This window comes from Orcinus orca, chromosome 7 (assembly GCF_937001465.1).
Source record: "Orcinus orca chromosome 7, mOrcOrc1.1, whole genome shotgun sequence".
Classification (NCBI taxonomy): domain Eukaryota; kingdom Metazoa; phylum Chordata; class Mammalia; order Artiodactyla; family Delphinidae; genus Orcinus; species Orcinus orca.
In genome coordinates this window covers 46,720,170-46,742,588 of record NC_064565.1, presented here as the reverse complement: position 1 = coordinate 46,742,588, position 22,419 = coordinate 46,720,170, and the positions used below count along the sequence as shown (strand labels likewise).

General features: G+C 40.9%; 1 protein-coding gene across 2 annotated transcripts in view; it reads right to left on the bottom strand.

Moving 5' to 3' along the window:
• The window catches only part of GALNT5 (polypeptide N-acetylgalactosaminyltransferase 5), a 36,846-nt gene extending 16,334 nt beyond the window's left edge, over positions 1–20,512 (bottom strand). Inside the window, exons 1-3 of one of the 2 annotated variants that reach the window (XM_004276793.1) lie at positions 18,574–20,512; positions 5,960–6,126; positions 4,257–4,376 (exon numbers count right to left, since the gene is read on the bottom strand). In XM_004276793.1, the coding sequence (XP_004276841.1) occupies positions 4,257–4,376; positions 5,960–6,126; positions 18,574–20,024 (1,738 nt within the window). In that variant the 5' untranslated portion in view covers positions 20,025–20,512. Of the gene's footprint in view, positions 1–4,256; positions 4,377–5,959; positions 6,128–11,758; positions 11,802–18,573 lie in introns of those variants that run through there. The other variant, XM_033400013.2, reaches the window with a different exon arrangement.
• Between the last annotated feature and the right edge of the window lie 1,907 nt (positions 20,513–22,419).

Below are 22,419 nucleotides of genomic sequence, written 5' to 3'. Positions count from 1 at the left end.
TTGTTCTCCACACACTAAAAGTTAGCCAGAGAGTTACACTTTTGCCTTATTGTTTTGTAGAAGACTCTTTCAGACTCTCAGAGAGCCTGACATTACTCTGAGACCAAATGTGGCTAACTCGACTTCTGTTTCTGCATGTCCTTGGATATCTGATCTCAACCTTGCCTGTGGCTTCTCTTCCCTCCTCTCTGAATCCTAAGGGGTAAGTCTTTAGGAAGCAGTAGCTGTCAAGGCCTGTCAGATTCTGGATTCAGAGGCTTACCTTTGATCTCTTTGTTTGGTCAGGCATTCTAGAGAAGATTTCTACACTGGTATCTTTGCTGATCTCTGATTATAGAGACTCTTCAAATCCACCGCAGGCTGCTGCCTATGCTCTACTTGTGAGGTCAAGGGAATGCCTGGGAGAGTTTGGGAGGACTCACTAGGCTGGCCAGCCCTGCTCAGTGCCATCCTTGAATGGTCCCTGAATTACATCCTTGACTAAATCTGGTACAGGACCTCCTGAGTTCCCTTAAACTCTCCACAGGGTTCAGGTGCATTTCAGGGCAGTTGGATTTATCTTTAGATGAGGCTGTTATTAACCCCATCAAACAGACATTTCTGCTTCTTTCCAAACTCAGACATCAGCCCTCTACTAATGCTGCTCAAAGTATGGGCCATAGACACTGCCATCTATAGGGAGATAGGGACAGAAATTGAGAACAAATGTTTTGAAACTTTATAGCAGTTTGCCAGAGTAATTGGTTAATTTATTGTCTATTTCATATACCTGTGTGTTATATATATACACACACACATATATATAATTATGTATATATCTATATGTGCGTATGTATATATAATTGTGTATATAGCTATTTTTTTCCCATTTCTTTTTTAGGTAATTCATTTTTATTATCATTTATAAAGGTGTCCACAAAAAATGGAAATGAAGAGAAGTCCTTCTGTGATAGTTTGGGAAGTCAGTCTCTGCCGCACAGTGGCAAGCAGTTAAGATGCACCTCGCTGAAGTTTTTCAGAGTTGTGCCCCCTTAGTGAGTCATTAAAACAATTTATTGAGATTGGCCAGAATCTAAAAAAAATAAATAAAACAGAAAAGCAGATATTAGAATCGTCATGCATTTCTTAACATGGGTCACGGTCAAAAGAGTTTGAAAGTTTCTAAACTAAGGCTGAGCTAATGTGTTCAAGGGTGTTAATGAATGGCTGAGAAACAAATTTACAATTTTACATTTGCATTTACTAAATTCAAAGAAATCATTTTATGGGTAACTATAAGTTATTGAGAAGGCCAATGGCAATAACTTTGATCAAGTTCATTGCACCCCTTCTGAAGGTGGCCTCTCATACTGTCTAACAATTTGGGCTGTTCTGGAGATCATTACCAGCAGGCCTTGTGCTCCAGGCAGGCAGAGAGACAGTTTTTATAAGCAGCACAGTTTTGGTCCTGTATTCATCAGCTTTCTCTATATGGATGTGTAAATTTTCATCTCAAACTGAGATGGACAAAATCAGAGCTCAGTTGCAATCCCAAACCTGTGCCTCTGGTCATAGCCCCACCATCCACCAACTTGTTCAGATTCCAATCCTAGGGGTTTTTTTGACTCCTCATATTAACACTCTCTTCACATCTTACCTGATGGCAAGTCCTGCAGGCTCTGTGTCCACAGTAATTCTAAATCTGACCACTTCCTCTATCTGCCCTGGTACATTTCTGGTACCTGGACGACTACAGTAGCCTCCTAACTGGTCTCCCTACGTCCTCTCTGACTTCCCTAATGTCTATTCTCTACAAAATGGCCAGAATGAGCTTTTAAAATGTAAGTCAGACAATTTTATTCTCCTTTTTAATGTCCTTCATTGACTTCACATTATACCAAGAATATCGCCTGCATTTCTTGAGTGACTCAGAAAACTTTACAGAAGACAGCCTTTGCCTTTCTCCCCCAATGCATCTCTTACCACTCCCTCCATGGTCAGCACCCGTCAGCCATAATAAACTTCTTTCTTTAATTTGAATATGCAGAGCTTGTTTCTGCATTGAGACATTTGCATTTCTTGTTCCTTTTGCCTGGGAATGTTCATCACACAGATCTCAGCTCAAAAGTTATCCACTTGGACTATTTCTTGACTATTTTATTTTTGTATCATTTGTGGATAATGACTTTCCAAAGGAAATCAAATGGAGAATTTCATTAAATTTTTCCAAATGCAGTCCATAATTAAGAATCTTAGCTGTCACCACAATGCCCGTTTTGGTGTGATGTGCTCGTTGTCAATTTAAAACTTCCATTACAGAGAGAAGAAATTTGTTAGCAAACCAATGGGATAAGAAAAGTTCCAAATCTGGGGTCTAGTTGCAAGACAGTGAAACTCTGGTAAGCAGATAATCCGGCTTCAGACAATGCTTGAATCCAAGCTGGTGGAGGTCTGCAATGCTATGACTTATAGGGGCAGAGTGGTGGCTAAATGTCTAGAAGCAACAAAATGTAGTAGAAACAAGTGTAGGTTCTAAAGCCAAGGTTTCTGGGTTCTAATCCTGGCTCTACCACTTACTAGCTGGGAGAACTTGTTATAACTTCAGTGTGCCTCCTTATTCTCATCTATAAAATGAGGGAAATGATTGTATCTACTTCATAGAGTTATTGTAAGGATTAAATCAATTAATATAGAAAGTGTGTAGAATGGTACCTAGTACATAAGGTCAACTATTATTATGGGGTACAAGTGCATCCAGAGAGGATGTGAAAATGAACCAAAATGTTTGATGCTATTTTTAGAATACTTATGGAGAGAAAAAATATACCTTCTCCCCCATTCACCCACTAATACCCACACACTAAAAAGAGGTGAGGAAAAGAAGGCATGTTACTCTTTGGGAAGAGAGGGCAATTGGAAGAGCAGACAAAAGTCAGGGGAGAGATAATTAATTCTGAAGTTCTCAAAACCGATGGGGTCAGGTCAAAAAGTCACAGGCTTAAAGGGGTGCCTAGTGGTCAAATTTGGGATGATTTGAGCACACACACACAAATATGAATACTAATACTAATGCTGATAATATACACATTGACTTTTTCACGGCATAAATCCATAGTGAAGTGGGCATAACAGGGGGTTAGAAAGGAGGAAGAGAAAGAGGGAGAAAGGGGAGAGAGAGGCAAAGAGAAAAAGTAAAAGAGAGATGTCTTCTTTACAAGTTGAATGCCAGCTCTAAAAGAAGAAGGAATGAGAGATTTAGAAAAACAGTTTTGCAGTCCTCAGTGTAATAATTGTTTCAAGCAATGATCATCAATGGCTGCTAGATTATTGGATAAAATGTTGTGAGGGCAGACTTAGAGAATGAACTTATAGTTACCAGAGGGGGAAGGGTGGGGGGGGAGGGATAGACTGGAGTTTGGAATTGACATGTACACATTGTTAAACTTAAAATAAAACGCCTTTCCATAAGAAATTTTAAAATATAAGAAAGAATGCTAGCAGTGAAAAAAAAATGTTGTGAGGAAACAGAATACTCACATGGATCAAAGTATCACCCACAAATTACTTCCTACTCTGAGGAAAACTCTAGCTGTCAACATCTTAGCCAAGTGCTTAAAATTATTATCACCAACACTGGGACGACCTGGCATCGTGTCTCTTGATTTGAAGCGATAAGAAGTTCACAATTCCCATCACCTATGTAATAGAATTCTATATGGTATTCATGAAAAACATCCTGTGAGATAACAGTGAGAACATTTCCGAACATGGTCAATTGCACGAAGTAAATGGCCTGTACTCTTCAAAAAAAAAACAACTCAAGGGTAAGTAAGTAATGTATGTGGACTTGTCTATTTTAGACTGAGAGACTAGGAAGACCAAGCAACCAAATGCAGTGCATGACACTGAATTAGATTTCTAATTTCAAAAGTGAGAAACAGTTATTAAAAAATGGGGGAGCAATGAGGAAATTTGAAAAGATCATTTATTAGGTGATATTTAGATGATGAAAGTCATGCTAATGTAAGAGAATGTCTCTATTCTTCAGAGATGTCTACTGAGGTACTTAGAGATATGGTGTCATGATGTCAAAGTTCAGAAAAAGAGTGTATGTATGTATGTGTCTGTGTATGTGTGTGATGAAGCACGTAAAACTTTGTGGCACGAAATGATGGATATATGAGTGTTCACTGTATTATTATTTCAAATTTTCTGTATATTTGGGAAAAAAACTAAAATAAAAATGTAACCAAAACAAAAAATTAGCAGCTTCTTACCTGTTGCGTTCTGTGCCCCTGCCAGCCTGGCTCTTATTAAGCCATGTCTCTCTTTGAGGTGAAGAATCCGAACTTTTGGAAACTGAGACATGTATTTATCCAAGTTATCTTTCAGGTAGTCTATATCAGGGAAAGGATAGACAAGGAAACACTTTAATTAATGAGATCTGGACAATACTAGAAGTGCCTCTTCAATATCAAATTCCCAAAACTATGACATTTACTATAGTTACTAAACTTTATTCTTTGAACCACGCTGTCATTTTCTTGGATGGATTTTTCTCTGGGTTCAATACTCTAAGCTCTCCGTTTTCCCAAAACCCGAATCCGTCTTTTCAGTGTAGCCAAGTTACCGAGAGGAGGGCTCACCTTTTCTGAGGACTTGTCAGGACAGGTACAAATTTACCTTGAAATAAATAAAGCTCAGGTTTCTGCACAACCTTTTCCCCTTGCTAAGGCCCCTTCTAAGACCTAGGGGAGAGTCTAAGCATTGTATGCAAACTGGAAAACTTGCAAAAGGAATATATTGTGACTGCAATTGGCTAAGACCACTGTCACTTCCTACTATGACACCCCCTCTATCACACCTCTGCTCTCTTGCTCTTTTTGGGGGTTTTGTGGGGTATATTTATGTAGCTTGCAGTTACTTCTATATGCAATTAAGTTATTGACATATCCCAGGTAGGAATGTCTTCTAGGAATACTTCTGCTGGTCACTTTTCAACTAATTGTGAATTCTTTTTCTTAAAGAGGACCCCATAGAAGTTTTGGGTCCCACGAAATCCGAATAGGCCATTCCTAAAGGAACTATTCTCTGCTTGGTAACTCGATGCTATTTGTTTATGCTATCGAGGCCACTTCTTAAAATTTTCAACCAGTTTTCCTTAGGTATCTCCCTGCTCCTGGAGCTCAGTGTGACCCTGGTAGGTACTCTGAGGCTGAGGGAAATGGCTCCTGTCCTTGGGGTCATGACCAGGCTAAGCTGCTCTATTAAGATTGTTGTCTCTTTGCTGCTTTCTAAAATTTTCTGAAGTGGGTTGCATTTTGGGAATTTGTAATGTGGTCTAGGACCTCTGGCAGTCATGGGACCATTTACATACACAATTGTTTTGACAGTCCAAAGGGAGAGATTCTTCACTGTAATAAACACAAAAGTAAAGACAGTGGTGGATTCTGCCTTTGAACTCTGTTGGAACCTCATTTTTCTTGTCCCTTTGGCAATTTGTCTTCTCAACACTTAGCTGAACATATAATAGGCTTGGCTCTTGAAGAAGAGAACATAGGCCTTCCATTTCATTGTTTACTATAACTCTAGCTATTATCAATAGGAAAGGCATCCCGTTAATTATGGAGTTTTTGCTTGTTAGATTCCATAAAAAGTTATTTATGCAATTGTAGAGAACATCTTATGGTCTCTGGAACTTCAAGGAGCTGTAGTTAGAAAATCACTTCTACATGGCAGAGAAGTCATAGCTAAAGGGAAGTCTGCGGTGGCTAGTTGAACAAGGCCCTGGATAGTTGAGCTGAATTTCTGTTACCCATAGACGTTTGGACTTTGGCCTCTAAGGCACAACATGAGAAAATGATTTGACATTTGTAAAATGTTTATGCTTTATCAAATTATCCTGTAATTTTTGTAATTTCCATCCAAGCTGCTATTGCCTCATATCAAAGTTTGATTTTCCAGGGGGTAGTTTTCTTACCTTTGGTGCTGAAGTCATCCACCAGTAGAATCTCCTTGATGAGGTGCGGAGGAGAGCGGTTGAGGACACTATGAACAGACCTCAGGAGAGTGGACCACACCTCATCCACAAAGCACATGATGACACTGGTGGTTGGGAGGTTATTGTGTACAAGTTGCTCTGCACACCTGGGCCATAACACAAGCAGAGCACAAAAGATGTGCCAACAAGATCCACAAGGTGGTTTTAAAAGTCACAGAGTGCAATTGTGTGTAAATACACACACACTCACACCATCTATCCCTCTATCTATCTATCCATCCATCCTTCCATCATCTATTTATATCTTTATCTTTATATCTATCTATCCATAAGATGATTTTCTCATGTGCTTTTGTTGGGGAGAGTTATAAACAAAATAATAGAGCAGAGGAAGGATACCAAATGACAATTGTTGCTATAAGAGGCCTAGACATGCCAGACATGAGAATGGCCTGTGGAGGCATTACCCTGCAGTGGAAAGGACATAGGCTTTGCAGGTAGTTAAGACACTACTTTGAAGCCCACAGCCAATATTTCTCAGATATTTGTCTATTGATACTTTACTTAATCTCTCTGTGCCTCAGTTTCCTCATATGTAAAGTGAGGTAATGGTTCTTACTGAAGAGAGGTTTACAGTTTAGTGAGAATGCACACTAGCACAGTTTCTGGGCACAGGAATTCACCAAATGGTAGCTATTGCTATCCTAATTAGGTTATATACCACAAGAGAACATGCCTATTCTCTTATTTAATGTTACTTAATTAACGTTAATTCAGCTAATGCTACCAAGTAGCTTATGATTGCCCTCCCAGTTGGCCTTCAGCCAAATGCCAAAGAAAATATTCTTTCCCACTGCATGTGAATGTATTTATGGATATAGATGATATGTATTCTATACTAATTAAACTCTTAAATAGCTAGCTTCTCTATCTATTTAAGGGGTCTTTGCTGAGACCCTCTCTGCTACAGGGTAGCCACAGTTGAAATAATTTTGCTGGCATGGAAGTGAGACAATGGCTACAGTGGGAGTTGGTATTCAGGTGGGTTGTAATTGGTCTTGGGACTTCTCCATGCCCTGAAGTGCATCGTGCCTCACTGCTGACATTCTCCCATCTCCCACCTGAGTAACTCTTCACAGGATGGAACCCAGGGGAACCTCACAAAGAGTGTTTGCCATATTTCTAACGCAGCTACTCTTAGTAATGTGATCATTAAATTACAATGATAATAAATAAATATTATCAGCCTTCTGCATTATTTCATTTTAAACCTCAGACTAACAGCATCTCTTTCCCTTTTTATAGAAGAATAATTGAAATCATGGGGAGTCTAGTCCATGATTATACTGTTAGTAAATGGCAGAGTTGGGACTCCAGCTCTGGTCCAGTTTGGCTCCAGAAATAACTATTCAGGAAATATTAGGTCCACAAGAATAAAAGCGGCTGGCTGTAGATGTGGCATTTTGTGGGAGCAGGTACTTCTGCCAGACAACATAACTACACTGTGCTTAGTCTGAAAATAAGAAATAGATGAGAGTAAAAGCCATAGAAAAAAACACATTAGAATGGCACTTTGCAGTTGGTAAAATACTATTATGTACATAGTTAACTTCAATCTTTATAACAACTACTTGAAATATATACTATTATACTCTTCTTCAAATAGAGCAGACTGAAGCTTAAGAAGTCAAATGAACTACCAAATGTAACATCCTTCACTGGAAAGAATGTATATGAGAATGTGAACAAATAGTTTAATCCAGATCTAGGTCATCAGAGAAAATGAGGTAAAAAGGAAAGTGGTAGAGGATTTTGAAGGTACTGGGGAAGTAGGGTTAAATATTCCATCTTGGGCTCTAAGTTGGGAAAGAGGAAGTAAAGCTAAGAGGAGTTTATTGGCCTGAGTGAAAGGAAGAGTATAGAAAACATCAGTGACCTCCTGTGACTCTCTCATCTCTAATTTTATAGTGTAAATGAATGGGAAATGCACATTTCACACATAAATATTCTTTACAACATTTGGTCCTGAAAAAAATAAATCAATTCTAAAAAGGAAGTATATATAAGTCCATGCCACTCTCGCTACTAAATGTAAAATAGCTAGCTAGTGGGAAGCAGCCGCATAGCACACGGAGATCAGCTCGGTGCTTTGTGACCACCTAGAGGGGTGGAATAGGGAGGGTGGGAGGGAGACGCAAGAGGGGCTATGGGGATATATATATATGTATAGCTGATTCACTTTGTTATAAAGCAGAAACTAACGCACCATTGTAAAGCAATTATACTCCAATAAAGATGTTAAAAAAATAAAATAGAAAGGAAGGGTCAGCTGCACAAATTCTGCCTGAGCCATCTGAATCAGCAGGCCTTAGCTGTGAAGTCCTAGAGCTGCTTATTATTAAAATTAGGTCGACTTTAGAAACATCTAGTTACAAATGAAAATACATTGGGGAGAGTGAACTAAGCAGGCTAACTCATGTTATATAACAAGGAAGATGAATCTTCTCATCTTATAAAACAGTCGATTTTTTTGGCCTCTTTTAGAAGAAAGTTCTAAGTGGTAATGTGAGCCAGTCTGAAATTGGAGGTTGAAAGAATGCTCAGGGATTTGAGAGGTTTGGGGAAGGCACCTCCCTTCACCAAATACCTGCTCCTTCTTTCCTCCTTTCCTCTCCATTATCTGTTGTGATGCCTTAATTTCCCCATCAGGAGTCTATATAGGTAGATCAGGAAGGATTCCACTAGATCCAATGTGGATTTCTATCCCAGGAAATAGTACCTCTGCCAGTTATGGACAAATATATATTTTAGATGCATTTGAGGAATCACATTGAAGATGACCCTGTGGAAGATTATGCTATACAGATCATACTGGTGCCTGGAAAAGGGGGTGGCATTAAAAGATGGGGAAGAGGGGCACAGAAGGATATGTGAGAGGTTTCAAATACAAAGTTTCGTAGTGTGTCTTGGTTTGGGTGGCTGAGATGCCAGGCTACTCTATCATTTATAGGTACCTGGTTTCCTGCATTACTAAACAGGTTAAACATGTTTCCAGGTGTATAGAAAACCCAGCATGCTTGTTTTGTTCAAAGGCACAGTGGGTCAGAGAGGAAAGACTTTCAGCCTTATTAACTCTTGCATCATTCTTACACATGGACTGTCATCTACTCCCCATAGGTGGTGAAACTGTTTCAAGTTATCCTACATTGACCCAACTGAAGCAAATTTCCTTTCCTCCAGTTTGCCCACTGGAAACCTTTCTGCCATATTGGAGGGAGGAGTTGCAGCTCAAGTCAAGTCTAAGTTAAATGCAAGCTATTTCTGAGTGTGTAATCTTTTTTGAGGTTAAGAATTCATATTTGTATTGTATATGCCCAGTCATCACACAAGTGAGGTATTTAGAGTCTACAGGCCTTGTGCTATACTTTAAAATTAACCCAACCTGTAACCTGTATGTTTGGGGGAAGTCTAGACTGAGATTACTGTAGTCTGTCCAGGTACTAAAATTAAAGGGGGATTCTAACGTGGGGGGCTCCACTGTCCTGCACAAAGTGGGTCCACTACTGTGTGGGAGAGAAACACTCTGGACTTGAGGAAGATGACTAAATACCGAGACCTTTCTGATACTTATTGGCTGCATGCCTATGGGCAAGTCACGTAACTTTTCAGAACCTCAGTTTCCTCGCTGTTAGGATGAAGATTGCAACGCCTTCATCACCGAATGTCTGTAAAGATTTGATGAGATGATGGAGATAAAAATATTTCTGTAAGTTCCATGGTAAAAAACCCGTGCCAGGTCCTATGATTATGCAAAAGCACATGCACCCATTTTGACTGCACGCACTGCCCTTTTCCCAGGCCGTCCTTTAACCCAAATCTATCAAGGGCTCATCATTTACCAAGAGACTCAGAAAGTGATGCGTTTTGCCTTCTTGGCTTGTACGTGCTGAAGGCTCAGCCACTAACCTGATTTGTATGTAGCCTATCGAATAAAGAAGGTTTTAAATCAGACGACTGAGGAAATGATAATATTCCCTCATGTCTATGAATTTTTCATTTTTATTCCAAAACAGTCAAAATGGACTATGTGGGTCAAGTCTCAGTGTTCACAGGTTTGAACAGAAGGTCGAGGAGAATATTTTCTCAGCTTCTATTTGCAATTCAACTACTGCCTCAGTGTGAGCCTTCAGGGGCCTTTCCTCTCCAAGCTCTGGTATCTTTGGGAGGATCAGAAAGAGAATAGAGCATCTAGATGAGGAGCTCTGTCCAGAATTATATTCTTTTCTGCAAGACCTTAGAATTACTGAAGCTTCTTTTCCTCTCACTGATAAGAGGGTATAGTGATATAAAATTTTTACTTTTATGTTTTGTTCTTTCTAGGGTAGACTAGCCCTGACATTTAGTCAGAATTGCCTGACTACTAAGTTAGAAGTTTTCAGTCACACTCAGCACCCATACTCCAAAGGCTGAAGCTGTGTTTCCTGAGGTAACTGCCTACCCATCAAAGCTACTGGACTCGGGCTTAGAAATATAAGCCACCAGCATCAATATTCACCAGTTCAACAATAGTCTGTTTTGAGCAGGCAGCTGTTAGAGTGAGGTAGGGATGGGAGGGAGAAGAGCAGGAGGTGGGGGCTTCCCTGGTGGCGCAGTGGTTAAGAATTCGCCTGCCAATGCAGGGGACACAGGTTCGAGCCCTGGTCCGGGAAAACTCCACATGCCATGGAGCAACGAAGCCAGTGTGCCACAACTACTGAGCCTGTGCTCTAGAGCCCGTGAGCCACAACTACTGAGCCCACGTGCCTAGAGCCCGTGCTCCGCAACTAGAGAAGCCACGGCAATAAGCCCGTGCACCACAATGAAGAGCAGCCCCCACTCACCGCAACTAGAGAAAGCCCACGAGCAGCAATGAAGACCCAACGCAGCCAAAAATAAACAAATAAAAATAATAAATGAAATTAAAAAAAAGAAAAAGAGCAGGAGGTGGTATGATGTGGCAGAGATAGTTCTGGGTGGAGGTTAGGGCACCTTTCAGGTAGTTCTGTCTCTCCTGGGGTCTGTGACCTTGGACAAGTCACTTCCTTCCTCAGACTTCTCTGTAACGCAGGGGACAGGATTAGAGTTCTCCTGAAGCTTCATCTAGTATGAACTTTCGGTGAGGCTCTATGTAATTTTAGCCTCATAAGTGCTTCCCTCTGGGTCATGAGAGCCAGAGCAAAGGTAAATTAAAGTGTTGTTTTGGGCTTTAAATCTTTGAACATTTTCTCTCTGGTCCTTAGAAGCACCTTAACAAGGTCCTGCGTGATCTGGACTCTGCTTACTTCTATGGTCTCATTTCTACCCTCCCTGCTCTCCCCAACCCTATGTCAGATTTCCTTCAGTTTCTCAATGGATTATTCTTTTTACCCCCTTTCCCGTGTCTCTAACTCCCTCCCCCTTCAGGTTTCAGATGAAACACTTCTGCCCTCTCTCAGGCCAGGCTCAGCCTTTCTCTTCCTTGTCCCAGTAGTTTACTCTGCTTCCGAAGAACGTTTTCATGTGTTTGCCTTGAAGGCAGGACCCACGCTCAGATGTTAGATTGCAGAGTAGGCAGGCACTCAGAGATATTTGTCCACTGCTGAGCTGTGGTTGTTGGGCAGTTTTATAGAGTCACCTTTGCTTAGTGCTGTATAGAAAATGATTTCCTGTAAATTTTCTCCCTGACAAGGTACCTGACGTGCACAAATAATTCCCCTCGTATACCTCTGACCCTATCCCCCTCCCTGCAGCTACCCACCCCAAGTATAAGGAAGAGAGATGTTTTACTTTCTGCTAAAGTCATATGATTATAAGGAAACAAAAGAAAGAGGAGCTGTATCCTATGGAAAGAGCACTAGAATTAGAAGTCAGAAAATTTTCTTGCTGGGACAGCAGACCTATCAGTTAATCTTTTAGAACCTCACTTTTCTCATCTGTAAATCATATGAGAGGTAGTATGTCTTTCATAGTATTGTTGTGAGGATTGTTTAGAATAAAAAACCTCCACACACAGATAAAATCTACACACACACACACACACACACACACAATCACTGCCTGCAACATAAATAAGAACCTTTTTGGTGAGGCTCAGCAAGGGGCAGATCCCCTTTATTCAGAGAGGCTTGGCAAACCCAGGAGAGGTAGAGGTGTGGATGGTCACTATAAGGGCAGAGCAGGTGGGGTGGGGAGAGAGCCAACCTGGTGTGGTTGAATCATTGCCGAGTGAAGAAAAATCAGAAGACTGAGGGTTGGATCCCAACCCTACCATTCATGAGCTGTGAGTCCCTGGGCAAGTTACCTTTCCCTGTGCTTTTTCCCTCATCTGTAGCACTTTATCAATCTGGCATGGCTGTTGTGAGGATCAAACACGATGACGTACATGGAGAATGGAAGGTCCCAGCTGCCAGGCTCGTGACAGGCAGTGAGCAAACAGGCGTGGAATGAAATGAACGGCCACCAACTGCATTGCCTGCCGCAATCTGAAACCTCAGCTTCCTCTCTAAGTCTCAGCTTCTCTACAGGTGAAGCTGGGACAGCGACAGTACCTGCCTTGAAGAATAATTTTAAGGAACAAATGAGAAGGCAGGTCATAAAGGCCTTTTAAAATACTGTACTCAAGTTTCTTTGCACTGACCCTTCTCACACATACCTGTACACCAACGTTTTAGAAGTGGGGCCAGTTTAGAAGATGTTTTAGTTTCGAATAATATAGATTTGTTTTAAACATAGAGGAGACTCTAAAAAGCTCCCTTTATTCTGAAAGCAAACAACAAAACAGAGCTTCTAAACAAACATTGCTCTTTTTCCCCCATTTTCTGAACCTTGAGCAAAAAAATGTTCCCTTCTTGAGAGGCTCTTCTCTGAATGGGTCACCCAGGACAGCCCAACAGGGAGTTATTTTCTGGGACAAGAGTACTCGAGGCTGTATCACCATAAGAATTTGATAAATAATTTTATGATGGTTAAACTGGGCCCTGGATGAGGTGTGTAAAAAAGAAGTGTACACAGGTTCGAATTTCTACATTCACTAATTCCTCTCTCGCATAAATACTTCTAGGTCTCTGGCGGTATTTAGATGACAAAGTCACGGATTTGCTTTAACATGTCTCAGTTTTACATTAATTAGGAACTGTTTTCTTCTCTTCGAATCAGTAGCAGAAGTGTGTTTTATATCCTCTGGTCATCTCTCTCCTTATCATTCCCCTAGTTGTGGGGAGAGTGTGATAAGTAAAAATGTCAAAAGCTCTATAGTCATCTTTTGGCCACATTTAACCTTTGTCTTGTTATGGTCTAGCCTGCACCCTTTAAACAAAGTTTGCTTTATATTTCCAGCTTCCTGATACAACTTTTTAGTGAAACAGCACACTGTGCTCTAACACACACGAACACACTAATGTGCATATACACATACACACACCCAATTCAAAAGCAACATTGCTTTGTGTACACTCATGGAAGAGCAGGCAGGAAATAACCCTTTTAAATCCATCTTGTGAGATTTATTTTTTCCCCTGCCCTTGTTCGGTTTCTCAGGGAGGTCTCAGAGCTTTTCCAGTCAATTTTAGATAATGTTTTTCTATCACTATTAGTCACAAAAGCTATCTCATTTCACCAATTAAAATACTAATCTTATGTAAAACTAAGGACATTGAACTTCATATAACAGTAAAGTTTCTCTTTTCTCTCAGCCTGATACACACATCTAGAAGCATGAAGTTTGGAAGGCTATGTGGTCAGTTTACTTTCAGTAATTCATTAGTTGTGGTTTTTGACCTCACTAGGATTGGGAGAGTAGGGGAGAGGTGGAAATTTAGGTTCTATAAAGGTTTTTCTTTCCCCTCAGTAAATTGGACTGGTTTGTGGCAAATGCACGGTGCTATCTTTTGCTTTTCATATGTGCCAAAAGAAAACTCTCTTTAGCTGTGTAGGAAGGAATCAAATCATTGGTTGACAGTCCCAGCTCTGGGCTAAGAGAACAGGCCCATTCTAGTTGCTTTATTGAGGGGCTTGCCAGAGTACTGTAGGAAAAGCAAAGCATTAAAATAAACAATTGGCTAACATCGTGATGACACAGCAGTGCTAGAAGAGCATGCTATAATTCTTACTGTCCTCTAAAAAACTAAATATTGGCAGCAAACATGTCTTTGAGTCATTTTTCTCTAAATGCAGATTCAGGAAGTGCACTCTTAAAATAAGTTCATTTTTGGAATTACATCTTCACTCTAGCTGCAGGCCACAGGACAGACTTCTCTAAGTAGAATTGCTCTGCATTTCCAGTAGATAGGACCATGTTTTACCAAAGCCTGTGTGTACGTATTGATTATTGCTGGCTAAAACAAACTTCAATAATTAATAGTAAGCACTGCAAGGATTAGCTTTTTATAAAGAAAGGGTTAAATATGGAAACTTGAAATAACCGTCAAAACAGTATTTTATCTGAAGCATATTTTATAGGCAAAAATTCTAAGCAAAATGAAATTGTATTTTATTTACTGGCATAAAACGTTCTCATAAATAAGATAAGGAGATTTTCAACCATTGAAAGTCAAAACATTAAAATGACAAACCAAACAACAACAAAAATATGAATTAATGAATGAACATGAATTAATGAATAGACAATAGTGTTAGAATAGGATGTATTTACCTTAAACGAGACACCAACATATTCCATATATTCAAAATGAAAAATTAGGAAGTCATTATTAATTTGTAAAATGACTTCTTGCAAGCCTAATTTGAATAGTTATCTATCATTTATTTTTTAAAAAATAGTATCAGTATTCAAAAATCATTTCAGAGAATCTTATCTTTAAAACCATATTGTGTAAACTTGTATCTTTTGAGTCCACAGCACTGTGCTCAGTGCTAAATGGATACAAAATAAAGTAAAAGACAGAGTTTCCTTCCTAAGCTTAGAATTTCACTGAGAAGTTGAAACAGATTCTCAAGGCCACGGTTAGTGAAGGGCACACAGCAAGGAGTGTTTCAGTAACCAGGAGAGTGCATTAATGGTCATGGGAATTTAGAGGTCACAGCCAAATCATGGTCTAGATGGAGGTAAGATACGATTAGATTTTGAGCAACGTCAGGTTAAGATGTTCTAGGAGAAATGGTGACGACTGTGAAAGGTGAGGATGGGGGGAAGCCGTGGGAAGGGACAAGTTAAGAAAAATATCAGTGGATGGTAACAAACATGATGAGTAGAGAAAGATAATAAGACTATCCTTATGCTGAAGGCCCACATTAGAGAGCATGTCACATGCAGCAAGCGATAGCCACACAGCAAGGGTCAGAAATCAGGGTGGCACTGAAAAGGACAGTGAGAATAATGCTAATGACAGAAAGGAGTTTTTGTGCTTTTGGAAAAGGCCAGGACTATATCTCAACATCTCAGAAATGGTTCTTTGGGACTCAGGAGAAAAGGAGAGAAGAGCAGTTTTGGAAAAGAGAGTCTGATTTTAGAACAAGAGCAAGTGAAGTTGTCCTGGGAATGCTGCTTCTCTCTTCTCCTTCTCAATGTCAACCTCATCCTAGCATATCAGTTAAATCATCATCCTTAAGAACTATTAACTACTTATTATCTTTACTGAGGGGACCTAAATTTAAACAAACATACTAGCAAATCTATGGTTTTTATCCTTGTTTTGGTTCAATGTATATTCAATAGCCAGTTATGACACGTCAGTTATACTGTGTTAATCAATCCATAACATGGATTTGGGGGGAATGAAAGAAGCAGTAAGGGAGATATTTCCCAGAACTCTTAAAATTTAAAGGTTCCAGTGGGTTGCTACCATAGCTAATTTTAAGGCCAGTCCTTCGGCATTCTAATAGATTCTTTCTCTCTCCCTTTCTTCCTTCCTTCCTTTCTTTCTTTTTTTCTTTCTTTCTTTCTTTTTTCTTTCTTTCTTTCTCTTTCTTTCTTTCTCTTTCTTTTTGCCTCTCTCTCTCTCATGTGTTTGCACACACACACACACAAACACACACACACATTCTTATTATATTCTATAACAATTTCCCCCATGCTGACTTTTAAAATTTATTATCTCAAAAAATCTTATTGTGTGTTTTCTTACAAGCATCTCATATACCTTTTGAGCAAAGCTGAAAAAAATAAAATCAAAGTAAGAGAACTTTAAATCATGCCAACCTGATGAATCAAATGTTTTTCATTTGTATTTTCTTCCAAACTTCATCCATATGAATACATAATTTGCACATACTTAGAGTGTTTGGGTAAAAGAAAAGAAAAATAATTTATTCTCTTTCCTGTAAGAATGGCCCAAAAGGGGTTCTGTACACAGGATCCCTTCTGGCTTAAGACTGTCACCTCCATCCTGTCGGAAGAGTAGAGCATCAGGTAGGCACCTTGCCAAGAGCACCTATATTTAGCCAAGGTGGGTTGTGTGATAAGAGGGAGGGGCCTGGTCACATGCTGTCTGACTCATCCTCTCAAGCACACGTGTCACTCACTTTCTCCTACTGTTGGGACAGCCTCCTTCAGAAGACAAAGCCTGACCATGACTTCCCTGGGCAGCAACACTTAATTTCCACAGACCAAATTTCAGAAACGAACAAGCACTGGGAGCTACTGAGCCTTCAATAAATCACATGGACGCTAACATCATTATTACTTGCTTTTGGCCCTCATACAATTGTCCTTTCTCTGGTTTGGAAGTGCAGCCTGGGCTTCTGTGCAGTGTCTTATTTCTCTCCAAGCTCCATAGCAGTCTGCCAGGCCACAGAAGGGATGTTAAAATAAAGCTACTCTCCTACTTCATTCTCTGGTGCTTTGTGTTCAAAGTTGGCATGTATAGTATATGGCCATATAGTGTATACTATATAGGATATGTATAGTAATATGTTGTACATAGTGTGGTATATATAGTATATGCCCTATACTGGCATATTTGGATGTACCATACATAGTGTATATGTCTAGTAATATAGTGATATATCATAAATGTATGTGATATATGATATACAGGATTTCAGATCAGAGCTGGTGCAGCATAATTTTGGGGATCATTTTGGTAGTAATTAGTAAGATATGGGCGATCAACAGCACAACATAATTTTGAGCATGGATTTTAATAATTTCTCTATAATTGCTAGCTCTATGACCACAGACAATATAACTTCCCAGGGCCTCAGTTTCTTCATCTTTACTTTGGGCATATTTGTGTTCTCCTCAAGGTTGTGAGTTTCACCAGGGTGAGGAACATGAATGGCAGAGTGCTTGGCCTCAGCAGGTGATTAGCGCATGGCCAATAGCCATCTGCCAATGGCTAAGAGCTGAAAATGGCTAACATCCCAATGAAGAGGCCCCTCTCACCAATATGAATACAGGCACATCTATATCTTCCTTCCTCTTAGTAACACTGAATACCTAGATCACAGAGAAGGGTTGTTTCCCTTTTTTTTTTTTTTTTTTACAGAAGCCAAACGAGGGCATTCTTTACAGACCACATGTGCTAAATCTGAATCTTGATATTCCCTAATTCCACCTTCTCGGCAAACATTGTTTGGCTCAGGAATTGCATATCAAGGCACACATGGAGTTGCATTATCAATGAATGGGTAGTGAACATATGGCTATGAGGTACCCTCACTTATGAGTGGGCCAAAAAGAGCCAGAAACCGAATATATTTGAATCAGATTAAATATTTGTGATCTACTTTCTAGTTAAAGGAATATAATTTTTTAAAAACTGGTTTATGAAGGCTCACTGGGCACCTTCAGAGCTGTGCTGTCTTGGAAGACTGAAGTAATTCCTGAGTGCCCTTACTTGTTGATTTGAACGCATAATACCTGCTGCCTCCTTTGCAGAGCTCTTGTGAAATTCATGTGACTTGTGTGCAGTTGCTTCATAAATGGCGAAACTCTAGAAATATAAAATATTATATTCTTGTATGTCCTGTGGGTGTTTGCTACTTATTGGCTGATTGACTTTTTCCAAAATTATTATTCCTGTATCACTGAACTCCTGAACTATCTACCATTCTCATCTGTAAAGGATATTAAATTCTAAGGAGTAAGTCACTTCTTCACTTATGGTGATCATGACTCATGATTAGGCAGAATTCTGCTGGCTAAGACATGATTCCAGAGAGGCCGAGAAGGCTCCTTCTCTGTGCTCCTTTCCCAAATATACTCCTGACAAACTTGCTAATAATAAAAAATTCTGAAATTGAGAATTCACTTCATTGTCACTGTTTTAACGGAATTACATTTTAAGCTCTACCATTCATATACACCTTATTAGGAACTGAGCTCCCCTAATCATTTTGATAGGTTTTCAGTACAGAAAAGGGAACAGAACATGAGCTAATAGGGATGAGGGCCAAAGTCCCAGAGAAATAAATGTATAAAGAGAGTGCAATGGGTATGCTGATATCGGACTTTTTCTCTGTGTGGATGGTAGACTATTTGAACTGTGCCTAATGATTATTGTTGCTCTAATTCTCTAGGTGACCAAAAATCACAAAGAATTATCTAGAAATAAGTCTTCTCTATGTAAGACCCAAAATACTTGGGGCTGAGGAAAGAGAAGAAAAATGGATCTTACCCAGAAGGTCTTGTGTCTTCAATGGCTCTGTCCACTGGGATCAAATCACTGAGGTAGACATTGAAATTTCCTTCCTTCCATCTTCTTTCTACCTCCTTCTCCTTTCCATGGGGAACAACTACCGGACGTCCAAACTGACCGGGAGCTTTGGGGTCCCTTGGAGAAAGTGTCACATCAATTCTTAACACACGGTGCATTCCACCATCTTCAGGCGAACGAGCTTTTCTGTGACTTTGGTTGAGTTGTTCAGGCTGGGTTTTGGCAGTTAAGTTGATTCTTGCTGGCCCCAGCCCACCAGCTAAGGCTTGATTGGTTTGAGACACTGCTGCTCCCTGGAGAGCAAGAGAAGAGAAAGATGCCTCCCTGCTCTTCCTGGCAACGTGTTCCTCTTGGCGTTTGCGCAGTACCGTAGGAAATATAGTTTTGGTTTTGGAATTGGGGACCTCTTTGGTGTCTGTCTTTAGCCCCTCCTCCTTGGTTATAATCACAACATGGCTTTCAGACAAATTGAGTTTCTTCCCATCAGCCACTTTGGCTCCATCAACCTTTGGCAAGCCTCCCAACTGTGTCTCATTAATAGATTGCTTCTTTAAGCGACTTGAATTGGCAATGAACCTGGAAAAGGGAAGGTTCTTATTGGCTTTGTGTTTATTTGCATTTAGTTCTTTGCTCTGAGTCTCAGTTTTATTTAAGGCTATGGCTTCCCTGGGTTTTGGCACTGGTGGGCTGGCAGGGTAGGTCCTTTCATTTGCTACTGCCTGGAATTGCTGCTTTGATCTGTCAATATTAAGATGGATGGTCACATTTGGGTTCCTCTCAGCTGCTTGTTTTGATGTTTCACTGCTGAGACTAAGACTCTTCAGGCCCTCCTGGTTTATACCAACAGGTCCTGTGTGTACAGATATTTTGTCCCGTGGAGTTCCCCTTGCTGCTGTGAACGGCGTTTTCTCAGCCCCCTGGGCTGTCTTTTGCTTTGGCGTCACGTGCGAGGAAACTTCAGGTCTGACGTCTCGCCCCTCTGTCTTCCGCTTGGTAAAAGTCACTGGGGGGGTCAGCAGATATGCAGGACGCCACAAAGGTGCAACCTTGCCCCTTCCGGGGGCATTCTGCACTTTTCTTTCCTTCTGGGCTTGGTCCAAATCATCCTCAACCTTGAGCTTACTCTTTTCCGTCTTTCTAAAGTTCTCTTTGCCCCATACGCCCTTCCCGTGTCCCTTCGAGAGGAGCTTCATCTCTTTCACGCTGCTGTCAAGGCTCTTCCCCAGGTATGGCTGAACTCTGAACCCTATCCTCTCCCTCCGGATGATGTCTTCCTTCAGGACTCGAGTGTTGATCTCACTGAATGAGAGGCGGAGAGCTGCCATGTCAAAGAGCAGCCAGATGACAGAAGCTACAAATATAAATGCCAGGACTCGCCCGCTTCCTCGGAAAAACTTTCGGATCTTGTTCATGGTACAAAGCCTTCCCTCGCAGCCTGCCCTCCCTCTGAGCCTGCTTACCTTGAGGGGAGAGGGAGCTGACGTAGTAGCAATAGCAGCAGCAGCAGCAGCAGCAAAGTTGCCAGAAAGCGGCCCCCTCCCCTGAACAGAGCAGGAAGCAGCAGTCCAAAGGGAGAGCTCAGCTCCTACCGCTTGTCAGTCTCTGCCTGCGTGGCATTTCACAGCAGAGCATCCGTGCCTGCTTGGCCGGCCCCTGGCTAAGCCCTGCTAAACATTGCCCTTTGGTCACCCTGGGAGCGGTCGATTCCAGCCGCCAGACAGGTCAACAGATCACTCGCCTCGTCTCCATGAGCCCATGTCCACCTTCCTACAAACCCAAGAAAAGGTGGGGTCTGGGCTGCGCCTTCTCTCCTCGCAGTTCTCCGTCTGCACGCTGTAACTCAACACCACTTCTCAGAAGGAAAACATTTCAAGCCATTACCCAGAAAACTTCATTCAGCTCTCACCTTCCGTGTTATGTGAGAGTGTGTGTGTTTTCAGGGCAATTAAAGAAAACTGTCTAACTTGGAGGGCATGTGTTCCTGGTTTGTAACCCCACCTACCCCATTCCTGCTTATTAACCCTGTTGTACCCAGGTCTCCAAGTGATGTGCCCCAGCAATTCATCAGTGAACTTAATGTTCCAACTTGGAGAGGTAATAGCTTATAGAAGGGGCTGAGCATAACCTCAATACCAAAGGTGGGTGTTTGATTATTCAGAAGCCTTCTTGGGTGGGGGCGGTGGGTATCAAAATCTTTGTTTGTAAGTCAACTTTTTGTTTTAAATGAGTCCCTCTATTTCTATTATTAGATTCGGTGGCCATAAACTTAATTTGTCATATTGCTGTAAAAGTTTCTAAACCCTTACTCTTGGTTTGGATACTTGTCCCAGATGTAACAACAACTTGCAGGGTGAACCAGAACTTGGACCAGACTCTGAGTGGCACTGGTAGACTGGTAGGACACTGGTTCCGACAGCTTTGTGATGGTAGAATCACACTGAAGAAATCCTCCCAAATTCTGATTAATTGATGGAGGGGGAAAGGGGCAAAGATGACCATTGGTCTGCACTGTGTTTTTAGAAGCTTCCCAGGTCTTTCTAATGTACAGCCAAAGTTGAGAAACACCGGTCTAGAATAAAATGCCTCCCCATTATTTTTTGGGTTTTGGACCACTGCGCACAATTTTTGTGAAATTTTCCCCCAGACAGAGTAAAACCTAATAAAAACTATACATTCCTAGAACAACTGAATCAGAATCTGCATTTTTATAAATTTAATTTTTATTTTATATTGGAGTACAGTTGATTTACAATGTTGTGTTAGTTTCAGGTGTTACAGCAAAGTGATTCAGTTATACACACACATGTATCCATTCTTTTTCAAGGATCTGCATTTTAACCTCACCTGCTATAAACATCGTCCCTAAAGTTTGAGAAGCACAGCCCAGGAGCACTGTTCTCCGAGGAGCTCTGAGTGATCTGCAGACAGTGATGCCACTTATTTCTCCAGTGTTAGGAAGGGTATAGCATCCCTGCTTTGAGATAAACGTAGGCTCCCAAAGACTTGGGAAGGGAAGAAGGGAAGATTCTGAATAGTTTATACTTATGCATTGCCTTCCACAACATTTTAACTTTAAGTTTGTACTTTACCCCATGGGAGGGAACCCAGATAAGTGCAGCTATAGTAACATGTTTCTTAAATCTCTGATTCTCCTTTTTATTCCATGCCTGCTCACTCCAGTTTGGAATATCCACATGGATGGCAACACTGGTGGCTCAGCTGTTTCCTCCATGCACCCCTGCCCTCCATTTGTCCATCCTTCCAATATTTGCTGAGTCTGTCCCATTGCTCAGGCCCTGTGTTGGGTGTTGAAAGATATTGAGTAAAAAGGACATAGTTCTTGTCTTTGAGATCTCACAGTCTATTGGTGGACACAGACAGGTAGGCACATATACAATACACAGTAAGTAATATGAGAGAACCATATCCTGGATTCTTTGGGAATGATTTTTGGAGAAGCTATCTTTAGACTTGAGGGATGAACAAGAGCATAATTATCTCTGCTCATACTGTGGTCAGAGAAGGGAAGTATTAGTTGGATGGTGAAAGGCAGATAAATTAGCAAGAACATAGAAGTGAAGAGAGAGTATAGTACTATGGGAAGCACACATTTCTGAGAACCAGCATGATTGGAAACTCAGGCATGTGTGTGTGTGTGTGTGTGTGTGTGTGTGTGTGTGTACCCCATATGCCCCAAACTGTTTGCTAAGCTCTTTCCATTGAGTATCTCATTCGATCTTGACAACAATCCAATGGTGACAAACGCATGGTGAAGAAGCACCTCTAAAGGCCTCTTCCCAGCCTTTT